The 22,340-nt window shown below is 52.4% G+C and overlaps 1 protein-coding gene across 4 annotated transcripts in view; it reads left to right on the plus strand.

The window, feature by feature from the left end:
• Positions 1-22,340, plus strand: part of dhrs7b (dehydrogenase/reductase (SDR family) member 7B) — a 35,991-nt gene that overhangs the window by 7,592 nt on the left and 6,059 nt on the right. For 2 of the 4 annotated variants that reach the window (XM_068002904.1, XM_068002905.1), the window contains exons 2-6: positions 8,173-8,348; positions 11,256-11,371; positions 13,028-13,238; positions 15,808-15,900; positions 16,180-16,332. In XM_068002904.1, coding sequence (XP_067859005.1) covers positions 8,177-8,348; positions 11,256-11,371; positions 13,028-13,238; positions 15,808-15,900; positions 16,180-16,332 — 745 coding nt within the window. In that variant the 5' untranslated portion in view covers positions 8,173-8,176. Of the gene's footprint in view, positions 1-7,543; positions 7,664-8,172; positions 8,349-11,255; positions 11,372-13,027; positions 13,239-15,807; positions 15,901-16,179; positions 16,333-22,340 lie in introns of all 4 variants that reach the window. The other 2 variants (XM_068002903.1, XM_068002907.1) reach the window with 2 other exon arrangements.

Raw genomic sequence — 22,340 nt, forward strand, 5'->3', positions numbered from 1 at the left:
TCTTTCCCCCCTCCCTCCCGGTCTCTCTTTCCCCCCTCCCTCCCGGTCTCTCTTTTCCCCCCCTCCCGGTCTCTCTTCCCCCTCCCTCCCGGTCTCTCTTTCCCCCCTCCTCCCGGTCTCTCTTCCCCCTCCCGTCCCGGTCTCTCTTCCCCCCTCCCTCCCGGTCTCTCTTTCCCCCCTCCCTCCCGGTCTCTCTTTCCTCCCTCCTCCGGCTCTCTTCCCCCTCCCTCCCGTCTCTCTTTCCCCCCTCCTCCCGGTCTCTCTTTCCCCCCTCCCTCCCGGTCTCTCTTTCCCCCCTCCTCCCGGTCTCTCTTTCCCCCCTCCCTCCCTGTCTCTCTTTCCCCCCTCCCTCCCTGTCTCTCTTTCCCCCCGTCCCTCCCGGTCTCTCTTTCCCCCTCCCTCCCGGTCTCTCTTTCCCCCCTCCCTCCCGGTCTCTCTTTCCCCTCCCTCCCGGTCTCTCTTTCCCCCTCCCTCCCGGTCTCTCTTTCCCCCTCCCTCCCGGTCTCTCTTTCCCCCCGTCCCTCCCTGGTCTCTCTTTCCCCCCTCCCTCCCTGTCTCTCTTTCCCCCTCCTCCCTGTCTCTCTTTCCCCCCTCCCTCCCTGTCTCTCTTTCCCCCCTCCCTCCCGGTCTCTCTTTCCCCCCTCCCTCCCTGTCTCTCTTTCCCCCCTCCCTCCCTGTCTCTCTTTCCCCCTCCCTCCCTGTCTCTCTTTCCCCCCTCCCTCCCTGTCTCTCTTTCCCCCCTCCCTCCCTGTCTCTCTTTCCCCCCTCCCTCCCGGTCTCTCTTCCCCCCTCCCTCCCTGGTCTCTCTTTCCCCCCTCCCTCCCTGTCTCTCTTTCCCCCCTCCCTCCCTGTCTCTCTTTCCCCCTCCCTCCCTGTCTCTCTTTCCCCCCTCCCTCCCTGTCTCTCTTTCCCCCCTCCCTCCCTGTCTCTCTTTCCCCCCTCCCTCCCTGTCTCTCTTTCCCCCCTCCCTCCCTGTCTCTCTTTCCCCCCTCCCTCCCTGTCTCTCTTTCCCCCCTCCCTCCCTGTCTCTCTTTCCCCCCTCCCTCCCTGTCTCTCTTTCCCCCCTCCCTCCCTGTCTCTCTTTCCCCCCTCCCCTCCCTGTCTCTCTTTCCCCCCCTCCCTCCCTGTCTCTCTTTCCCCCCTCCCTCCCTGTCTCTCTTTCCCCCCCTCCCCTCCCTGTCTCTCTTTCCCCCCCTCCCTCCCTGTCTCTTTCCCCCCTCCCTCCCTCCCTGTCTCTCTTTCCCCCCCTCCCTCCCTGTCTCTCTTTCCCCCCCCTCCCTCCCTGTCTCTCTTTCCCCCCCTCCCTCCCTGTCTCTCTTTCCCCCCTCCCTCCCTCCCTGTCTCTCTTTCCCCCCTCCCTCCCTCCCTGTCTCTCTTTCCCCCCTCCCTCCCTCCCTGTCTCTCTTTCCCCCCCCTCCCTCCCTGTCTCTCTTTCCCCCCTCCCCCTCCCTGTCTCTCTTTCCCCCCTCCCTCCTCCCTGTCTCTCTTTCCCCCTCCCTCCCTCCCTGTCTCTCTTTCCCCCCTCCCTCCCTCCCTGTCTCTCTTTCCCCCCTCCCTCCCTCCCTGTCTCTCTTTCCCCCCTCCCTCCCTCCCTGTCTCTCTTTCCCCCCTCCCTCCCTCCCTGTCTCTCTTTCCCCCCCCTCCCTCCCTGTCTCTCTTTCCCCCCTCCCTCCCTCCCTGTCTCTCTTTCCCCCCTCCCTCCCTCCCTGTCTCTCTTTCCCCCTCCCTCCCTCCCTGTCTCTCTTTCCCCCCTCCCTCCCTCCCTGTCTCTCTTTCCCCCCTCCCTCCCTCCCTGTCTCTCTTTCCCCCCTCCCTCCCTCCCTGTCTCTCTTTCCCCCCCTCCCTCCCTCCCTGTCTCTCTTTCCCCCCTCCCTCCCTCCCTGTCTCTCTTTCCCCCCTCCCTCCCTCCCTGTCTCTCTTTCCCCCCTCCCTCCCTCCCTGTCTCTCTTTCCCCCCTCCCTCCCTCCCTGTCTCTCTTTCCCCCCTCCCTCCCTCCCTGTCTCTCTTTCCCCCCTCCCTCCCTCCCTGTCTCTCTTTCCCCCCTCCCTCCCTCCCTGTCTCTCTTTCCCCCCTCCCTCCCTCCCTGTCTCTCTTTCCCCCCTCCCTCCCTCCCTGTCTCTCTTTCCCCCCTCCCTCCCTCCCTGTCTCTCTTTCCCCCCTCCCTCCCTCCCTGTCTCTCTTTCCCCCCTCCCTCCCTCCCTGTCTCTCTTTCCCCCCTCCCTCCCTCCCTGTCTCTCTTTCCCCCCTCCCTCCCTCCCTGTCTCTCTTTCCCCCTCCCTCCCTCCCTGTCTCTCTTTCCCCCCTCCCTCCCTCCCTGTCTCTCTTTCCCCCCTCCCTCCCTCCCTGTCTCTCTTTCCCCCTCCCTCCCTCCCTGTCTCTCTTTCCCCCCCTCCCTCCCTCCCTGTCTCTCTTTCCCCCCTCCCTCCCTCCCTGTCTCTCTTTCCCCCCTCCCTCCCTCCCTGTCTCTCTTTCCCCCCTCCCTCCCTCCCTGTCTCTCTTTCCCCCCTCCCTCCCTCCCTGTCTCTCTTTCCCCCCTCCCTCCCTCCCTGTCTCTCTTTCCCCCCTCCCTCCCTCCCTGTCTCTCTTTCCCCCCTCCCTCCCTCCCTGTCTCTCTTTCCCCCCTCCCTCCCTCCCTGTCTCTCTTTCCCCCCCTCCCTCCCTCCCTGTCTCTCTTTCCCCCCTCCCTCCCTCCCTGTCTCTCTTTCCCCCCTCCCTCCCTCCCTGTCTCTCTTTCCCCCCTCCCTCCCTCCCTGTCTCTCTTTCCCCCCTCCCTCCCTCCCTGTCTCTCTTTCCCCCCTCCCTCCCTCCCTGTCTCTCTTTCCCCCCTCCCTCCCTCCCTGTCTCTCTTTCCCCCCTCCCTCCCTCCCTGTCTCTCTTTCCCCCCTCCCTCTCTCCTCCCTCCCTGTCTCTCTTTCCCCCCTCCCTCCCTCCCTGTCTCTCTTTCCCCCTCCCTCCCTCCCTGTCTCTCTTTCCCCCTCCCTCCCTCCCTGTCTCTCTTTCCCCCTCCCTCCCTCCCTGTCTCTCTTTCCCCCCTCCCTCCCTCCCTGTCTCTCTTTCCCCCCTCCCTCCCTCCCTGTCTCTCTTTCCCCCCTCCCTCCCTCCCTGTCTCTCTTTCCCCCCTCCCTCCCTCCCTGTCTCTCTTTCCCCCCTCCCTCCCTCCCTGTCTCTCTTTCCCCCCTCCCTCCCTCCCTGTCTCTCTTTCCCCCCTCCCTCCCTCCCTGTCTCTCTTTCCCCCCTCCCTCCCTCCCTGTCTCTCTTTCCCCCCCTCCCTCCCTCCCTGTCTCTCTTTCCCCCCTCCCTCCCTCCCTGTCTCTCTTTCCCCCCTCCTCCCTCCCTGTCTCTCTTTCCCCCCTCCCTCCCTCCCTGTCTCTCTTTCCCCCCTCCCTCCCTCCCTGTCTCTCTTTCCCCCCTCCCTCCCTCCCTGTCTCTCTTTCCCCCCTCCCTCCCTCCCTGTCTCTCTTTCCCCCCTCCCTCCCTCCCTGTCTCTCTTTCCCCCCTCCCTCCCTCCCTGTCTCTCTTTCCCCCCTCCCTCCCTCCCTGTCTCTCTTTCCCCCCTCCCTCCCTCCCTGTCTCTCTTTCCCCCCTCCCTCCCTCCCTGTCTCTCTTTCCCCCCTCCCTCCCTCCCTGTCTCTCTTTCCCCCCTCCCTCCCTCCCTGTCTCTCTTTCCCCCCTCCCTCCCTCCCTGTCTCTCTTTCCCCCCTCCCTCCCTCCCTGTCTCTCTTTCCCCCCTCCCTCCCTCCCTGTCTCTCTTTCCCCCCTCCCTCCCTCCCTGTCTCTCTTTCCCCCCTCCCTCCCTCCCTGTCTCTCTTTCCCCCCTCCCTCCCTCCCTGTCTCTCTTTCCCCCCTCCCTCCCTCCCTGTCTCTCTTTCCCCCCTCCCTCCCTCCCTGTCTCTCTTTCCCCCCTCCCTCCCTCCCTGTCTCTCTTTCCCCCCTCCCTCCCTCCCTGTCTCTCTTTCCCCCCTCCCTCCCTCCCTGTCTCTCTTTCCCCCCTCCCTCCCTCCCTGTCTCTCTTTCCCCCCTCCCTCCCTCCCTGTCTCTCTTTCCCCCCTCCCTCCCTCCCTGTCTCTCTTTCCCCCCTCCCTCCCTCCCTGTCTCTCTTTCCCCCCTCCCTCCCTCCCTGTCTCTCTTTCCCCCCTCCCTCCCTCCCTGTCTCTCTTTCCCCCCTCCCTCCCTCCCTGTCTCTCTTTCCCCCCTCCCTCCCTCCCTGTCTCTCTTTCCCCTCCTCCTCCTGTCTCTCTTTCCCCCCTCCCTCCCTCCCTGTCTCTCTTTCCCCCCTCCCTCCCTCCCTGTCTCTCTTTCCCCCCTCCCTCCCTCCCTCCCTGTCTCTCTTTCCCCCCCCTCCCTCCCTCCCTGTCTCTCTTTCCCCCCTCCCTCCCTCCTGTCTCTCTTTCCCCCCTCCCTCCCTCCCTGTCTCTCTTTCCCCCCTCCCTCCCTCCCTGTCTCTCTTTCCCCCCTCCCTCCCTCCCTGTCTCTCTTTCCCCCCTCCCTCCCTCCCTGTCTCTCTTTCCCCCCTCCCTCCCTCCCTGTCTCTCTTTCCCCCTCCTCCCTCCCTGTCTCTCTTTCCCCCCTCCCTCCCTCCCTGTCTCTCTTTCCCCCCTCCTCCCTCCCTGTCTCTCTTTCCCCCCTCCCTCCCTGTCTCTCTTTCCCCCCTCCCTCCCTGTCTCTCTTTCCCCCCTCCCTCCCTGTCTCTCTTTCCCCCCTCCCTCCCTGTCTCTCTTTCCCCCCTCCCTCCCTGTCTCTCTTTCCCCCCTCCCTCCCTGTCTCTCTTTCCCCCCTCCCTCCCTGTCTCTCTTTCCCCCCTCCCTCCCTGTCTCTCTTTCCCCCCTCCCTCCCTGTCTCTCTTTCCCCCCCTCCCTCCCTGTCTCTCTTTCCCCCCCTCCCTCCCTGTCTCTCTTTCCCCCCTCCCTCCCTGTCTCTCTTTCCCCCCTCCCTCCCTGTCTCTCTTGCCCCCCCTCCCTCCCTGTCTCTCTTTCCCCCCCCCTCCCTCCCTGTCTCTCTTTCCCCCCCTCCCTCCCTCCCTGTCTCTCTTTCCCCCCCTCCCTCCCTCCCTGTCTCTCTTTCCCCCCTCCCTCCCTCCCTGTCTCTCTTTCCCCCCTCCCTCCCTCCCTGTCTCTCTTTCCCCCCTCCCTCCCTCCCTCCCTGTCTCTCTTTCCCCCCTCCCTCCCTCCCTGTCTCTCTTTCCCCCCCTCCCTCCCTGTCTCTCTTTCCCCCCTCCCTCCCTCCCTGTCTCTCTTTCCCCCTCCCTCCCTCCCTGTCTCTCTTTCCCCCCTCCCTCCCTCCCTGTCTCTCTTTCCCCCCTCCCTCCCTCCCTGTCTCTCTTTCCCCCCCTCCCTCCCTGTCTCTCTTTCCCCCCCTCCCTCCCTGTCTCTCTTTCCCCCCTCCCTCCCTGTCTCTCTTTCCCCCCTCCCTCCCTGTCTCTCTTTCCCCCCTCCCTCCCTGTCTCTCTTTCCCCCCTCCCTCCCTGTCTCTCTTTCCCCCCTCCCTCCCTGTCTCTCTTTCCCCCCTCCCTCCCTGTCTCTCTTTCCCCCCTCCCTCCCTGTCTCTCTTTCCCCCCTCCCTCCCTGTCTCTCTTTCCCCCCTCCCTCCCTGTCTCTCTTTCCCCCCTCCCTCCCTGTCTCTCTTTCCCCCCTCCCTCCCTGTCTCTCTTTCCCCCCTCCCTCCCTGTCTCTCTTTCCCCCCTCCCTCCCTGTCTCTCTTTCCCCCCCTCCCTCCCTGTCTCTCTTTCCCCCCTCCCTCCCTGTCTCTCTTTCCCCCCTCCCTCCCTGTCTCTCTTTCCCCCCTCCCTCCCTGTCTCTCTTTCCCCCCTCCCTCCCTGTCTCTCTTTCCCCCCTCCCTCCCTTCCTCCCTCCTCCTGTCTCTCTTTCCCCCCTCCCTCCCTGTCTCTCTTTCCCCCCTCCCTCCCTGTCTCTCTTCCCCCTCCCTCCCTGTCTCTCTTTCCCCCCTCCCTCCCTGTCTCTCTTTCCCCCCTCCCTCCCTGTCTCTCTTTACCCCCTCCCTCCCTGTCTCTCTTTACCCCCTCCCTCCCTGTCTCTCTTTACCCCCTCCCTCCCTGTCTCTCTTTACCCCCTCCCTGTCTCTCTTTACCCCCTCCCTGTCTCTCTTTACCCCTCCCTGTCTCTCTTTACCCCTCCCTGTCTCTCTTTACCCCCTCCCTCCCTGTCTCCCTTCCCCCCCCCCCTCCCTGTCTCCCTTCCCCCCCCCCCTCCCTGTCTCCCTTCCCCCCCCCCTCCCTGTCTCCCTTCCCCCCCCCCTCCCTGTCTCCCTTCCCCCCCCCCCTCCCTGTCTCCCTTCCCCCCCCCCTCCCTGTCTCCTTCCCCCCCCCTCCCTGTCTCTCTTTCCCCCCCCCCTCCCTGTCTCTCTTTCCCCCCCCCGCCTCTCTCTTTCCCCCCCGCCTCTCTCTTTCCCCCCCCGCCTCTCTCTTTCCCCCCCCCGCCTCTCTCTTTCCCCCCCCGCCTCTCTCTTTCCCCCCCCGCCTCTCTCTTTCCCCCCCGCCTCTCTCTTTCCCCCCCCGCCTCTCTCTTTCCCCCCCCCCGCCTCTCTCTTCCCCCCCCCGCCTCTCTCTTTCCCCCCCCGCCTCTCTCTTTCCCCCCCCCGCCTCTCTCTTTCCCCCCCCCCGCCTCTCTCTTTCCCCCCCCCCCGCCTCTCTCTTTCCCCCCCCCCCGCCTCTCTCTTTCCCCCCCCCCGCCTCTCTCTTTCCCCCCCCCCCGCCTCTCTCTTTCCCCCCCCCCCCCGCCTCTCTCTTTCCCCCCCCCCCGCCTCTCTCTTTCCCCCCCCCCCCGCCTCTCTCTTCCCCCCCCCCCGCCTCTCTCTTTCCCCCCCCCCGCCTCTCTCTTTCCCCCCCCCCCGCCTCTCTCTTTCCCCCCCCCCGCCTCTCTCTTTCCCCCCCCCCGCCTCTCTCTTTCCCCCCCCCCCGCCTCTCTCTTTCCCCCCCCCCGCCTCTCTCTTTCCCCCCCCCCGCCTCTCTCTTTCCCCCCCCCCGCCTCTCTCTTTCCCCCCCCCCGCCTCTCTCTTCCCCCCCCCCGCCTCTCTCTTTCCCCCCCCCCGCCTCTCTCTTTCCCCCCCCCCCGCCTCTCTCTTTCCCCCCCCCCGCCTCTCTCTTTCCCCCCCCCCCGCCTCTCTCTTCCCCCCCCCCCCCGCCTCTCTCTTTCCCCCCCCCCCGCCTCTCTCTTTCCCCCCCCCCCGCCTCTCTCTTTCCCCCCCCCCCGCCTCTCTCTTTCCCCCCCCCCCGCCTCTCTCTTTCCCCCCCCCCGCCTCTCTCTTTCCCCCCCCCCCGCCTCTCTCTTTCCCCCCCCCCCCGCCTCTCTCTTTCCCCCCCCCCCCGCCTCTCTCTCTCTCCCCAAATTGCCTTAACCAGAATTGTATTGGTTATAGGACAAGATGATTACAGCTTGACAATAATTATTGGCAAGGTGTCTGGGCTCAGGGTCAAATTTAACGTTGTCCCACACTTACAGTCAGAGTGAGTCACAAAGACCCTGGTGGTCCTGTCGTCATTCAAAGTTCTTGTCCAAGTATTTTAGTTACAGTTAGTCATTCTCTTCAGGTCAGCCTAAGCTCATGTATCTGGGCTGCGTGTCACGCCCTTGAGACAGACTGTGGACTGCGCCTATAAGGGGGCTGAGCTGTGTTGAAGATACGTCAGTAGGTGACACCAATTACAAAGGTGGGCTTCTACTTATTTTCATTTTATTTCTGTAAAACTGAAGCAAATGTTTAACAAACAAACTCCCAGTGAATGAAATTAAAGCCAGGTTCAGACTAGGCTGGTTACACGTGCTGAAAATAGAATTCACAGCTGTCGTCAAGCTGATGTAATTGTGCCCTGTGTATGTTCTCCCTGGGCTTGTACTGCGTACTGGCTAAGAATTAGAGGCAAATGAGCTAATTCTAGGCTGGCCAAAGAGACTACTTTCTAATAATCTAGTGCTGCAACGTTGGACGAGACGTTAAACTGCCCTCAAGTGGATCCCACGGGACTATTCAGAAAAGAATAGGGAGCATTCTCCCCAGTCCGCTAACATCACTGCTGATTTTAATAGCCTGAGGATTCATGCCTTTCTGAATACCGCCTAGAAGGGAGTATTGCATTTAACTCTGGCACCATTAATTAGTAGGAACTGTAAATGATTTGTTTTGATTTTTGCCCTTTTTTTCCCCCCTCCCTGCCCACAGGAGAATGCTGTACAAAGGGACGCTCATGGAAATAACCTCCTCAAACATCCTGCCATTGCTGCTGGGTAGTGTGGGCCTTGTTGTTTTATACAGGCTGCTGCAGAGCATGAGGGAGCGCGCCTACATTCAGGATGCTGTGGTGGTGATAACGGGAGCAAGCTCTGGCCTTGGTAAAGGTAAGGTAATAACACACACAGCACATGAAAGTCTGTGTGCATGAATCTAAACGCAGGCGTGAAAAGAGGAACTCTTCTCTAAGCATCTCCCATCCATTCTGTCTTGATGCTTCAAATCCTCCTTAGCTTCCCCCATCCCCGAAAGTCCTTCCTCAGCTGTCTACCGTGTGGATTATAATTGCCACAGTTGCCTTAAAATGTAGTATATGTGCTGCATTTTCACCAAAGGTTCTATGCCTCTGAACCTGGGTGTATGACTTATGTGCGAGTGTAAAGTTATAGAATCATACAGCACTGAAGGAGACCATTTGGCCCATCGTGCCTGTGCCGGCTCTTTGAAAGAGCTATCCAATTACCGACCCTCCTGTCAATGGAAACGGTTTCTCCTTATTTACTCTATCAAAACCCTTCATAATTTTCAACACCTAGATACAGCACTGGAGGCGGCGATTCGGCCCATCGTGCCTATGCTGGCTCTTTGAAAGAACTATCCAATTAGTCCCACTCCCCTGTTCTTTCCCCATAGCCTGTGCAAATTTTTCCTCTTTGTGTATTTTTCCAATTTCCTTTTGAAAGTTATTATTGAATTTGCATCTACCACCCTTTCAGGCAGTGCATTCCAGCTCAGAACAACACGCGGTGGAAACAATTTTTTTCCTCATGTCGCCTCTGGTTCTTTTGCCAATTACCTTAAATCTGTGTCCTCTGGTTACTGACACTTCTGCCACTGGAAATGGTTTCTCCTTGTTTACTCTATCAATACCTTTCCTGATTTTGAACACTCATATATTATATCTCCTCGTAACCTGATCTGCTCTAAGGAGAACATTCCCAGTTTCTCCAGTCTATCCATGTAACTGAAGTCTTTCATCCCTGGCACCATTCTAGTAAATCTCCTCTGCACCCTTTCCAAGGCCTTGACATCCTTCCTAAAATGTGGTGCCCAGAATATACTCCAGCTGGGGCCTAACCAGTGCTTGAACATGGTGTGAAGGCACACCTGGAAATCCTAACAGTGCAACCTGCATACTTTCCTTGATCAGTTGTTTCCATTTACAGGTGTTTTTGGGTGGATTTGTACACTCATCGTGGTGAAGGATGTCAGTGCTGAGGAACAGAACCCCTTTCGCTACCCATTTAAGTCAGTGGGATGAGGCACTTGTGGATCAGATATAATGCAGATCCAATGCAGAGCAAAGGCCACTCTGCCCTGCCCCCAACAATGTGGCTCAACCCCAAACTCAAGAGCACCCCCTACTACCTTGAAGTGAGTTTTCCCCACTGTGCACACCAGCCATCCTTGAGGGCCCTCTGAATCAGTTTGCCAATTTAGCACCAAGTTATGGTTTGTTTCCTCTTAAGGAGTGACTTGAGGCTGGCCAAGGTCATTTCACAGAGGACCCTTAGGGCTGGGTTGGATTTCGACCCCAGCTCCCAGATGTAACAGCACAGTGTGGTAATCCACTGTGCACCCCCCCTCCCCTTTCCCACCTCCTCCCCCCACCACCAGACCCCAATAGTCTTTGATAAGTGATCACTAAGAAGTCAAACTCCAGGTTATAGAAATTGTGCATGAATCTAAGATGGACAGAATTAGTTAGAAACCATCTCGATTCTTTTTGTTGGAGCATCATGCCCATTTGTGGAGCAGTAACACAACGTGCTGGGGGGGTGGGGGGGATGAAAGATCGGGGATTGTCCACCGAGTTGCCGATCCCAGCCTTCTTACAGAAGCCTCTGGCTTAATGATAGCATTCACGCCTCGGAGTCAGAAGTTGCAGAGTTTGAACCCTCGATTCAGACAGTCCTGGTGAGTAGAGACTGGAACTTTGGCTCTAAATCTGGGTTGATATTTAGTGGGTGTGGGGTGTATCAAGCAGGGGACTGGATATAATTGGATGGCTCTTTCAAAGAGCCAACACAGGCACGATGGGCGGAATGGCCGCCTCCTGTGCTGTAAGATTCTATGAAAATGCCAAGCAGATGTCTAGTACCTGGCCTTTAGGGGAAAAGGGCAATGAGTGTGAGAATTATCTCAGGATCCCCCTCTCATGTCACCTCGTGGGCAGTTCAGAGCAGCCAGTGGAAGTCTGGGAATAGGTTGTGCTCATGCTCATAACCCAGAGAGACTTAGGAAGATAAAGGGGTTTAGAAGCACCCAGGAAAATTCAGGAAAGTTAGAATTTAACACACATGATACCCAGTACAACGTAACTAATTACTTAAATGGTTTAATTGATTCATCTATAACAACCTTATTCATCTGCATATTAGCTTCCCTGACTGAGAAGACAGTGCTTAAATTGCTGCCTTCCTTCCCGGTGCCCATGGCCCTCCTGCCCTCATTAGCGACGGCTTTTTCTCCCCCACGCAACAGATTTATTCTGGGAGGCGGGCACAATGTTCAAATCCAAACCTCTGCTGGCCGTATCCTAACTCGCACCAAGTCCCATTCTCCCATCACCCCTACCTTCGCTGACCTACATTGACACCCGGTCCGGCAATGCCTCGATTTTAAAACTTTCATCCTCGCGTTCAAATCCCTCCATGGCCTCGCCCCTCTCTATCCCTGTAACCTGCTCCAGCCCTACAATCCTCCGAGATCTCTGTGCTCCTCCAGTTCTGGCCTCTTGCGCATCCCCGATTTTCATCGCTCCACCATTGGCGCCTAAGCTCTGGAATTCCGGCCCTAAACCTCTCACCTTTAAGTCGCTTCTTAAAACCTACTTCTGTGACCAAGCATTTTTTTCACTTCTCCTAACATCTTCTTACGCTGCTCGGTGTCAAATTTTGTTTGGTAACGCTCCTGCGAAGTGCCTTGGGGCGTTTTACTACATTAAGGATGCTATATAAATGCAGGTTGTAGTTGTTGACCCTGAAAGCGATGATCTTTGCTTTCCCTGTCAGAGTGCGCCAGAGTCTTCCACGCAGCCGGTGCCAGGCTGGTATTGTGCGGCCGGGACAGGCAGAAGTTGGAGGAACTCGTGAAGGAGCTAATGGGAATAGTGAACAGCAAGAGAAAGGTAAGGAACGCTGTGGGATACAAGTAACGGTACACGTTAGTTACGGGAGTCCAAAACTAGGGGTCATAAATATAAGATAGTCACTAATAAATCCAATAAGGAATTCAGGAGAAACTTCTTTCCCCAGAGAGTGGTTAGAATGTGGAACTCGCTACCACAAGGAGTAGTTGAGGCGACGAGCATAGATACATTTAAGGGGAAGCTGGATAAACACAAGAGGGAGAAAGGAATAGAAGGGTATGCTGATAATTAGATGAAGTAGGGTAGGAGGAGGCTTGTTTGGAGCATAAACATCAGCATAGACCAGTTGGGCCAAATGGCCTGTTTCTGTGCTGTAAATTCAATGTAATTCTATGTCCGCTGCAATGAAATGAGCCAGATCCAGGTAGAAAAAAAGTTCCAAAGCCCCTGTAACCTTGTTTCCACACATCAGGGCCATTGTCGGGATGGCGGCTGCATCAATGTTTTTGAGGCTGTGGGTGAACTTTAGCTAGTTTTCTAGATTGCTGTGGGTGTAACTGATATAAATACAGGGATACCAGAATATTCAAGATATGCCAGGCCAGCAGGAGAAGAGGACATAAATTTAAATTAGTGTAAAGTAAATTTGATCCAGATGTATAAAAAAAATGTTTTCACTCAAAGGTTGATAAACATTTGGAATAATCTACCAGTAAAGGGAGTGGACATTTGTTGTGTTCGAAATGCAGTTGGATGTGAGTTGGGTGAAATGTGCAGCCCTAAATGTGTGAGTAGCTGATTACTTCAGTATGTGACCAGCGGATATTCTGTGGTGTGGCTCTGGGGGTAAGGCCATGGAGTGATATGCAGACGAGAATTTTATTTTTTTAGGATGGGGTACAGGGAGCCAGTGTAGGTCAGTTAATCAGTGACTGTTGGGCGAGTGAGATGGAATATGGGCTACAGAATTTTGGACAAGTGGAAGTTTGTGGAGGATGGGAGACCAGCAAGGGGAGCTGGAGTAACGAGGCCATGTAGAAGAGTTTCAGTGGTGGTGGGGTGGAGTTGGGCAATGTCATGGAGATGGAAGTGGACAGTTTTGGTGACCGGATAGGATTGGGGTTTAAAGCTCAGCCAGTGTCAAACAGTATGCCAAGGTCTGGTTTGGCCTGAACAAGTCACCACGGAGGGAGATGGAATGCATGGGAAGCGAGATCATGGCAGAGACTGAACCAATGGCTTCGTTCTTCCCAGTGTTGAATTGGAAGAAGCTGTGGCTTACCCATGACCTCATGTCAGACAATCACTGATAGTTGGTGTCAGCCTTTCTGGCTGCTGCCAACAGTGAAACAGATCCAGAACTCGGCAAACCCCCAAATAAGACGAAAACAAGATAGATTGCTTTTAAATTCCTGGAAGTGATTTCAAGGCTTTAGCCTACCCTTGAAGTTCAAAAGCTGGTATGCTTCTAGTGCCAAGTTTTATTTACACTCTTTTCTTGTTTCTCTCATATTACTCAGCATTCTGTGCACTTGGCTCATAACGAGGGAGCCCTGTCCCATCAACCATTGCAGCCCAGACAGAACAGGCCACCAATTTTCCTCTCTTCTAACCCCGGCTCTCCCAGTTACACATAATGAATACAATCATGACATGGTTTAATTCTCTCACTGTGCCCTTGGGTTCTGTTCACAGACATACAAGCCTCACGTGGTGACCTTTGACCTAGCAGACTTGGACACATTGGACAGCAACGCAGAAGAGATTCTCAATTGCTATGGCCAAGTGGATGTACTAATAAATAATGCTGGCATCAGTTACCGAGGCAACATTCTGGACACTGCCATTAGCGTTGACAAAGACGTGATGAATATCAACTATTTTGGACCAGTTGCTTTAACAAAAGGTATCTCACTTATTATTTTGTTGTATATTCATTGAGTTTTCTTTATTGTTTTATCATTGATCCTACTTTCTAGGTTCCTCCCCGCCCCATTACCCAAGCCTGCGCACTGGAGGCATTTTCCTGTCTGTTCTCTGCCAGGATGCTCCGTGACCAGCCAGGAGGAGAAACATGAAAGTGGCCTGGGGTGGGGCCCGCTTTGCCATGACAACCTATGCCCCCTCATTAAGGGGAGGGCTGAATTCAGGAACCCGCAGTGTGGGGAAAGGCAGAAAAAAGAAAGACTTGCATTTATATAGCGCCTTTCATGACCTCAGGTTGTCCCAAATCGCTTTGCACCCAATAAAGTACTTTTGAAGTGTAGTCACTGTTGTAATGTAGGAAACGCAGCAGCCAATTTGCGCACAGCAAGGTCCCACAAACAGCAATGTGATAGTGATCAGATAACCTGTTATAGTGATGTTGGTTGAGGGATAAATATTGTCCCGGACACCGGGGCAAACTCCCCTGCTCTTCTTCAGTTAGTACCATGGGATCTTTTACATCCACCTGAGAGGGCAGACGGGACCGTGGTTTAACGTCTCATCTGAAAGACGGCACCTCTGACAGGGCAGCACTCCCTCAGCACCCACTGAGCCACAGCAGACAAAGCTCCTTTCCTGCCATTCTGTAGCACAGCTTCTTGGGGCCACTGTGTTGGCATGTGACGTGTATTTTCTGATGTTGGTGGGGTGCTGTCTATAAATGTGCAACATTAGCTCTATCACCATTATTGATGGAACAACGATTAAACTTTTAATGCTCTGAATCTTGACTCTGGTTTGATCAGTCAGAATGTTTAAGGAATAGCTCCCCACGGTGGCCGAGTGGGTAAATACACTGCACAGTGTTTTACTGTATGAGGAAGATCTCTGCCAGTCTGTGCTGAGAAAGCTGATCTCAGCCGGTATAGTGATTATGGTGTCAGCTGTGGCTCAGTTGTAGCACTCTCACCGCTGAGTCAGAAGGTTGAGGGTTCAAGTCTCACTCCAGAGACTTGAGCTCAAAATCTAGGCTGACACTCCAGTGCTGCACTGTTGGAGGCCTTGCCTGTACTCAGGTGGACTATTTCAAAGCAGAGCAGGGGAGTCCTTCCCGGTGTCCTGGCCAATATTCATCCCTCAACCAACATCACTAAAGCAGATTATCTGGTCATTATCACATTGCTGTTTGTGGGATCTTGCTGTGCCTAAATTGGCTACCGCGTTTCCTACATTACAACAGTGACTACACTTCAAAATACTTCATTGGATGTAAAGTGATTTGGGATGTCCTGAGGTTGTGATGCAAGTCTTTCTTTCTTTATGGCACCACAATTGGCTACAGTGCCCCTGGGCTACGTGGGGTGGGTGGAAATCAGCCCGGGTTCCTGCTCCTGATTACTGGCCCCTGACTCTTGCTGTGAAATGCAGGTGTGTGCACATGTCAGGTGAAGACAGGATTGGACTCCACTGTGATGCCCTCCACAGCCTGATAACTACCAACACTCACTGTCCAAGCTCGGAAATGGATAGCCACTTGAGCAAGGTACTAGCATCCTTCTGGTACCTGGGAAACTGTACATCAACATGGGTCAGCATCTTCAGGAGAGCAGGGAGAAAAAAATTAACACCACATTTAATTCTTCTGTGTCCTCGCACCAGTAGAGTACTGCTGTGTTATTCTGGGTAACCACTAGATGGTGCCTAAGCAACAGGAACATGAGAAATTTCTTGTTATAGGAACAGGAGTAGGCCATTCAGCCCATCAAACAAGTTCCACCATTCAGTTAGATCATGGCTGATCTGTATCTTAACTCCATCTACCTGCCTTGGTTCTGTAACCCTTAATACCCTTGCCTAACAAATATCTATCGATCTCAGTTTTCAAATTTTCAATTGACCCCCAGCCTCAACAGCTTTTTGGGGGAGAGAGTTCCAGATTTCCACTACCCTTTGTGTGAAGAAGTGCTTCCTGACATCACCCCTCAACTGCCTAGCTCTAATTTTAAGGTTATGCCCCCTTGTTCTGGACTCCCCCACCAGAGAAAATAGTTTCTCTCTAACTTCCCTATCAAATCCTTTAATCATCTTAAATACCTCAATTTTCTAAAATGTGATTAATTTGTTAATCACTTTAGTGCCACCTCTGCTGATATTTTGATAACCTCTAGACAGTTGAGCAGCAATCTTTTTGATTTTTTTTTGATTGAACCACAATCGATCCCATGGAGTGGTCCATGAGCGGCATCTTTGAGGGGTTCAGATGATGTGTCGGCCTGCTGGAGCAAATCTCGGCAGCTTTACTTTTTAAAAGCCATTTTGCGTGTGATGTTAGCCCGTCTCACATCACACCCGATCTTCTTTTCTGTTGGATTCCTTGGTTGCTTGTCACCTTCTGGTGTTTTAACCAGTTGGCTGCTATTCATATTTTAGCCTTGACAGCGAATGTGAGACAGCTGTTCGACTGTGGAGAAGCATCACTGCTGAGCCCAATCCTGTCCTGAAACCGTAATGAAAGGTTTTAACTGTGTGTCAATCACTTATCATTGCAGCCATCCTGCCTTCCATGGTGCAGAGAAACAGTGGGCATGTCGTTGTGATTAGCAGCGTCCAAGGGAAAATAGCAATTCCGTTTCGATCAGCCTGTAAGTATTGTCAAGCAATCATCGTTTACTGTTTAATGTGCACTTCAATCACCAGTGTAATTGGGCAATACGTACACGTCTGGCCCTGATGTATACTTTTCCTCCCTCTGCTTTAATATTTATATTGTATCAAAAGGTTCACCATACTGTAGTGTTCTGACCTATTGCATTCCAATAGTCGGTCTTAGTCAGAGGGGTAATTTTAAGCTGCATTCTTCCCTTTGTCAAGTTGCCGGATCGTATGGAATGGAAATGTTCCTAATTGGATTCTCATTCCAGACGCAGCATCTAAACATGCCACCCAAGCCTTCTTTGACTGCCTGCGTGCAGAGGTGGAGCAGTACGGAGTTCAGGTGACTGTAGTTAGTCCAGGATACATCCGCACCAACCTTTCCCTGAACGCAGTCACTGAAAATGGATCCAAGTATGGCGGTACGCGTTTAATCACTTTGAACAGTACTGTGCAGTGTGGGGACCTCTCCTTTACTAATGTGTCAGTGGCTACAACACCATTATTGGTGTGAGTATGACAGTATAATGGGTCCAAGAGTCAATTACATGGGTTTCTGGAGAGAGAGGGGGTTTACTAGTCATACATCTCATTGCTGTTTGTGGGATCATAGAAACATAGAAAATAGGAGCAAGAGTAGGCCATTCAGCCCTTCGGGCCTGCTCCGCCATTCAAAATTATCATGGCTGATCATCTCACTCAGTACCCTGTTCCTGCTTTTTCCCCATATCCCTTGATCCCTTTAGCATTAAGAAATATATCTATAGAATCATAGAAGTTTACAACATGGAAACAGGCCCTTCGGCCCAACATGTCCATGTCGCCCAGTTTATACCACTAAGCTAGTCCCAATTGCCTGCACTTGGCCCATATCCCTCTATACCCATCTTACCCATGTAACTGTCCAAATGCTTTTTAAAAGACAAAATTGTACCCGCCTCGACTACTGCCTCTGGCAGCTTGTTCCAGACACTCACCACCCTTTGAGTGAAAAAATTGCCCCTCTGGACCCTTTTGTATCTCTCCCTTCTCACCTTAAATCTATGTCCCCTCGTTATAGACTCCCCTACCTTTGGGAAAAGATTTTGACTATCTACCTTATCTATGCCCCTCATTATTTTATAGACTTCTATAAGATCACCCCTTAACCTCCTACTCTCCAGGGAAAAAAGTCTCAGTCTATCCAACCTCTCCCTGTAAGTCAAACCATCAAGTCCCGGTAGCATCCTAGTAAATCTTTTATGCACTCTTTCTAGTTTAATAATATCCTTTCTATAATAGGGTGACCAGAACTGTACACACTATTCCAAGTGTGGCCTTACTAATGTCCTGTACAACTTCAACAAGACATCCCAACTCCTCTATTCAATGTTCTGACCAATGAAACCAAGCATGCCGAATGCCTTCTTCACCACCCTATCCACCTGTGACTCCACTTTCAAGGAGCTATGAACCTGTACTCCTAGATCTCTTTGTTCTATAACTCTCCCCAACGCCCTACCATTAACAGAGTAGGTCCTGGCCCGATTCAATCTACCAAAATGCATCACCTCACATTTATCTAAATTAAACTCCATCTGCCATTCATCGGCCCACTGGCCCAATTTATCAAGATCCCGTTGCAATCCTAGATAACCTTCTTCACTGTCCACAATGCCGCCAATCTTGGTGTCATCTGCAAACTTACTAACCATGCCTCCTAAATTCTCATCCAAATCATTAATATAAATAACAAATAACAGCGGACCCAGCACCGATCCCTGAGGCACACCGCTGGTCACAGGCCTCCAGTTTGAAAAACAACCCTCTACAACCACCCTCTGTCTTCTGTCGTCAATCCAATTTTGTATCCAATTGGCTACCTCACCTTGGATCCCGTGAGATTTAACCTTATGTAACAACCTACCATGCGGTACCTTGTCAAAGGCTTTGCTGAAGTCCATGTAGACCACGTCTACTGCACAGCCCTCATCTATCTTCTTGGTTACCCCTTCATAAAACTCAATCAAATTCGTGAGACATGATTTTCCTCTCACAAAACCATGCTGACTGTTCCTAATCAGTCCCTGCCTCTCCAAATGCCTGTAGATCCTGTCTCTCAGAATACCCTCTAACAACTTACCCACTACAGATGTCAGGCTCACCGGTCTGTAGTTCCCAGGCTTTTGCCTGCCGCCCTTCTTAAACAAAGGCACAACATTTGCTACCCTCCAATCTTCAGGCACCTCACCTGTAGCTGTCGATGATTGAAATATCTCTGCTAGGGGACCCGCAATTTCCTCCCTAACCTCCCATAACGTCCTGGGATACATTTCATCAGGTCCCGGAGATTTATCTACCTTGATGCGCGTTAAGACTTCCAGCACCTCCCTCTCTGTAATATGTACACTCCTCAAGACATCACTATTTATTTCCCCAAGTTCCCTAACATCCATGCCTTTCTCAACCGTAAATACCGATGCGAAATATTCATTTAGGATCTCACCCATCTCTTGTGGTTCCGCACATAGATGACCTTGTTGATCCTTATCTCCTTCTTGAATACATCTAATGACTTGGCCTCCACTGCCTTCTGTGGTAGAGAATTCCACAGGTTCACCACCCTCTGAGTGAAGAAATTTCTCCTCATCTCGGTTCTAAATGGCATACCCTGTATCTGTGACCCCTGGTCCTGGACTCCCCAGCCATCGGGAACATCCTCCCTGCATCTAGTCTGTCCAGTCCTGTTAGAATTTTATATGTTTCGATGAGATCACCTCTCATTCTTCTAAACTCTAGTGAATATAGGCCTAGTCGACCCAATCTCTCCTCATACGTCAGTCCTGCCATCCCAGTAATCAGTTTGGTTAACCTTCGTTGCACTCCCTCCACAGCAAGGACATCCTTCCTCAGATAAGGAGACCAAAACTGCACACAATACTCCAGATGTGGTCTCACCAAGGCCCTGTATAACTGCAGTAAGACATTCCCGCTCCTGTACTCAGATCCTTTTGCAATGAAGGCCAACATACCATTCGCCTTCCTAACTGCTTGCTGCACCTGAATGCTCGCTTTCAGCAACTGGTGTACAAGGACATCCAGGTCTCGTTGCACCTCCTCTTTTCCTAATCTATCACCATTCAGATAATAATCTGCCTTTCTGTTTTTACAACCAAAGTGGATAACCTCACATATATCCACATTATACTGCATCTGCCATGTTCTTGCCCACTCACCCAACTTGTCTAAATCATATTGGAGCCTCTTTGCATCCTCCTCACAGCTCACATTCCACCCCAGCTTTGTGTCGTCTGCAAACTTGGAAATGTTACATTTAGTTCCCTCATCCAAATCATTGATATGTATTGTGAATAGCTGGGGCCCAAGCACTGATCCCTGCGGTACCCCACTAGTCACTGCCTGCCACCCGGAAAAAGACCCGTTTATTCCTACTCTCTGTTTCCTGTCTGTCAACCAGTTCTCAATCCATGCCAGTATATTCCCCCCAATCCCATGTGCTTTAATTTTGCACACTAACCTCTTGTGTGGAACCTTATCAAAAGCCTTCTGAAAATCCAAATACACCATATCCACTGGTTCTCCCCTATCTATTCTACTAGTTACATCCTCAAAAAATGCCAGTAGATTTGTTAAGCATGATTTCCCTTTCATAAACCCATGCTGACTTTGTCCAATCCCATTAATGCCCTCCAAGTGTCCTGTTATCACATCTTTTATAATAGACTCTAGCATTTTCCCCACTACTGATGTTAGGCTAACTGGTCTGTAATTCCCTGTTTTTTCTCTCCCTTTTTTAAATAGTGGGGTTACATTTGCCACCCTCCAATCTGTAGGAACTGTTCCAGAGTCTATGGAATTTTGGAAGATGATCACCAATGCATCCACTATTTCCAGGGCCACTTCCTTTAGTACTCTGGGATGTAGATTATCAGGCCCTGGGGATTTGTCAGTCTTTAGCCCCATTAATTTCCCTCGCACTTTTTTTTTTACTACTGGTTTCCTTCAGTTCCTCCCTCTCACTAGACCCTTGGTTCCCTAACATTTCTGGGAGGTTATTTGTGCCCTCCTTTGTGAAGACAGAAGCAAAGTATGTGTTTAATTGTTCTGCCATTTCTTTGTTCCCCAATATAATTTCCCCCATTTCTGACTGTAAGGGACCTGCATTTGTCCTCACTAATCTTTTTCTCTTGACATATTTACAGAAGCATTTACAGTCAGTTTTTATGTTCCCTGCTAGTTTACTCTCATACTCTATTTTTCCCCTCTTAATCAATCTCTTTGTTCTCCTTTGCTGAATTCTGAACTGCTCCCAATCCTCAGGCTTGCCGCTTTTTCTGGCAATTTTATACGTCTCCTCTTTGGATCTAATACTATCCCTAATTTCTTTTGTAAGCCACGGATGAGCCACCTTTCCTGTTTTATTTTTGCGCTAGTCAGGAATGAATAATTGTTGTAATTCCTGCACATGTTCTTTAAATATTAGCCATTGCCTATCCACCGTCATCCCTTTTAGTAAAGTTCCCCAATCTATCATAGCAAACTCGCACCTCATACTGTCGTAATTTCCTTTATTTAGATTCAGGACCCTAGTTTTGGATTCAACTACTTCACTCGCCATCTTAATGAGGAATTCTTTCATGTTATGGTCGCTCTTCCCTAAGGGACCCCGCACAACAAGATTGTTAATTAATCCTTTCTCATTGCACAATACCCAGTCTCGGATCGCCTGCTCTCTAGTTGGTTCCTCAACGTATTGGTCTAGAAAACCATCACGTACACACTCCAGGAATTCCTCCCCCACAGTATTATTGATAATTTGGTTTGACCAATCTGTATGTAGATTAAAGTCACCCATGATTATAGTTGTACCCTTCTTACATGCATCTCTAATTTCCTGTTTAATGCCCTCCCCTACATTTCCACTACTGTTTGGGGGCCTATAGACAATCCCCAGCAATGTTTTCTGCCCCTTGGTGTTTCTTAGCTCCACCCATTCAGATTCCACATCGTGATTTTCCGAGCCAATATCCTTCCTCACTATTGCATTGATTTCCTCCTTTACTAACAACGCTACCCCACCTCCTTTCCCTTTTTGTCTGTCCTTCCTAAATATTGAATACCCCTGGATGTTCAGTTCCCATCCTTGGTCACCCTGCAGCCATGTCTCCGTAATCGCAACTATATCATACCCGTTAATATCTATCTGCGCTGTTAATTCATCTACCTTATTGCGAATGCTCCGCACATTAAGACACAATGCCTTTAGACTTTTTTTTTTAAGATTGCTAGTCATTTTAGTTTTATTTTGCACTATGGCCCTATTTGTTTTTTGCCCTTGTTTTCTCTGCCTTCCACTATTGCTGCTTCCCTTTCTGCCTTTTGTTTCTATCCTTGTTTCCCCCTCCTGTCTCCCTGCTCAGGTTCCCATCCCCCTGCCATTCTAGTTTAAACCTTCCCCAACAGCACTAGCAAACACCCCCGCAAGGACATTGGTCCCGGTCCTGCTCGGGTGTAACCCGTCTCGCTTGTACAGGTCCCACCTTCCCCAGAACCGGTCCCAATGTCCCAGGAATCTAAATCCCTCCCTCCTACACCATCCCTGCAGCCACGCATTCATCTGGTCTATCCTCCTGTTCCTATACTTACTAGCATGTGGTACTGGTAGTGATCCTGAGATCACTACCTTTGAGGTCCTGCTTTTTAATTTATCTCCTAACTCCTTAAATTCATCTTGCAGGACCGCATCCCTTTTTTACCTATGTCGTTGGTACCGATATGGACCACGACTACTGGCTGTTCACCCTCCCTCTCCAGAATGCCCTGCAGCCGCTCCGTGACATCCTTGACCCTAGCACCAGGGAGGCAACGTACCATCCTGGAGTCACGTTTGCGGCCGCAGAAATGCCTATCTGTTCCCCTTACAATTGAATCCCCTATCACTATAGCCCTGCCGCTCTTCTTCCTCCCCTCCTGTGCAGCAGAGCCAACCGTGGTGCCACGAACTTGGCTCTTGCTGCTTTCCCCTGATAAGCCTTCTCCCCCAACAGTATCCAAAGCGGTATATCTGATTGAGAGGGAGATGGCCCCAGGGGACTCCTGCTCTACCTGCCTAGTCCTTTTACTCTATCTGACAGTCACCCATTTCCTTTCTGCCTGCGTAATCTTTACCTGCGGTGTGACCACCTCACTGAACGTGCTATCCACGATAGTCTCAGCATCACGGATGCTCTACAGTGAATCCACCCGCAGTTCCAGCTCCGAAATGCGGTTAGCCAGTAGCTGCAGCTGGACACACTTCCTGCACACATGGTCGCCAGGGACATTGTGTGAGGTGCAAGATTGCTGCCTCATTTCCCTACACAACAGCTGCTGCATTTCAAGGTAACTTGTGTGTGAAGCAACCACAACTTGCCTTTAGTGTAGTAAAAGT

Source organism: Heptranchias perlo, chromosome 22, assembly GCF_035084215.1.
Source record: "Heptranchias perlo isolate sHepPer1 chromosome 22, sHepPer1.hap1, whole genome shotgun sequence".
Classification (NCBI taxonomy): Eukaryota; Metazoa; Chordata; class Chondrichthyes; order Hexanchiformes; family Hexanchidae; genus Heptranchias; species Heptranchias perlo.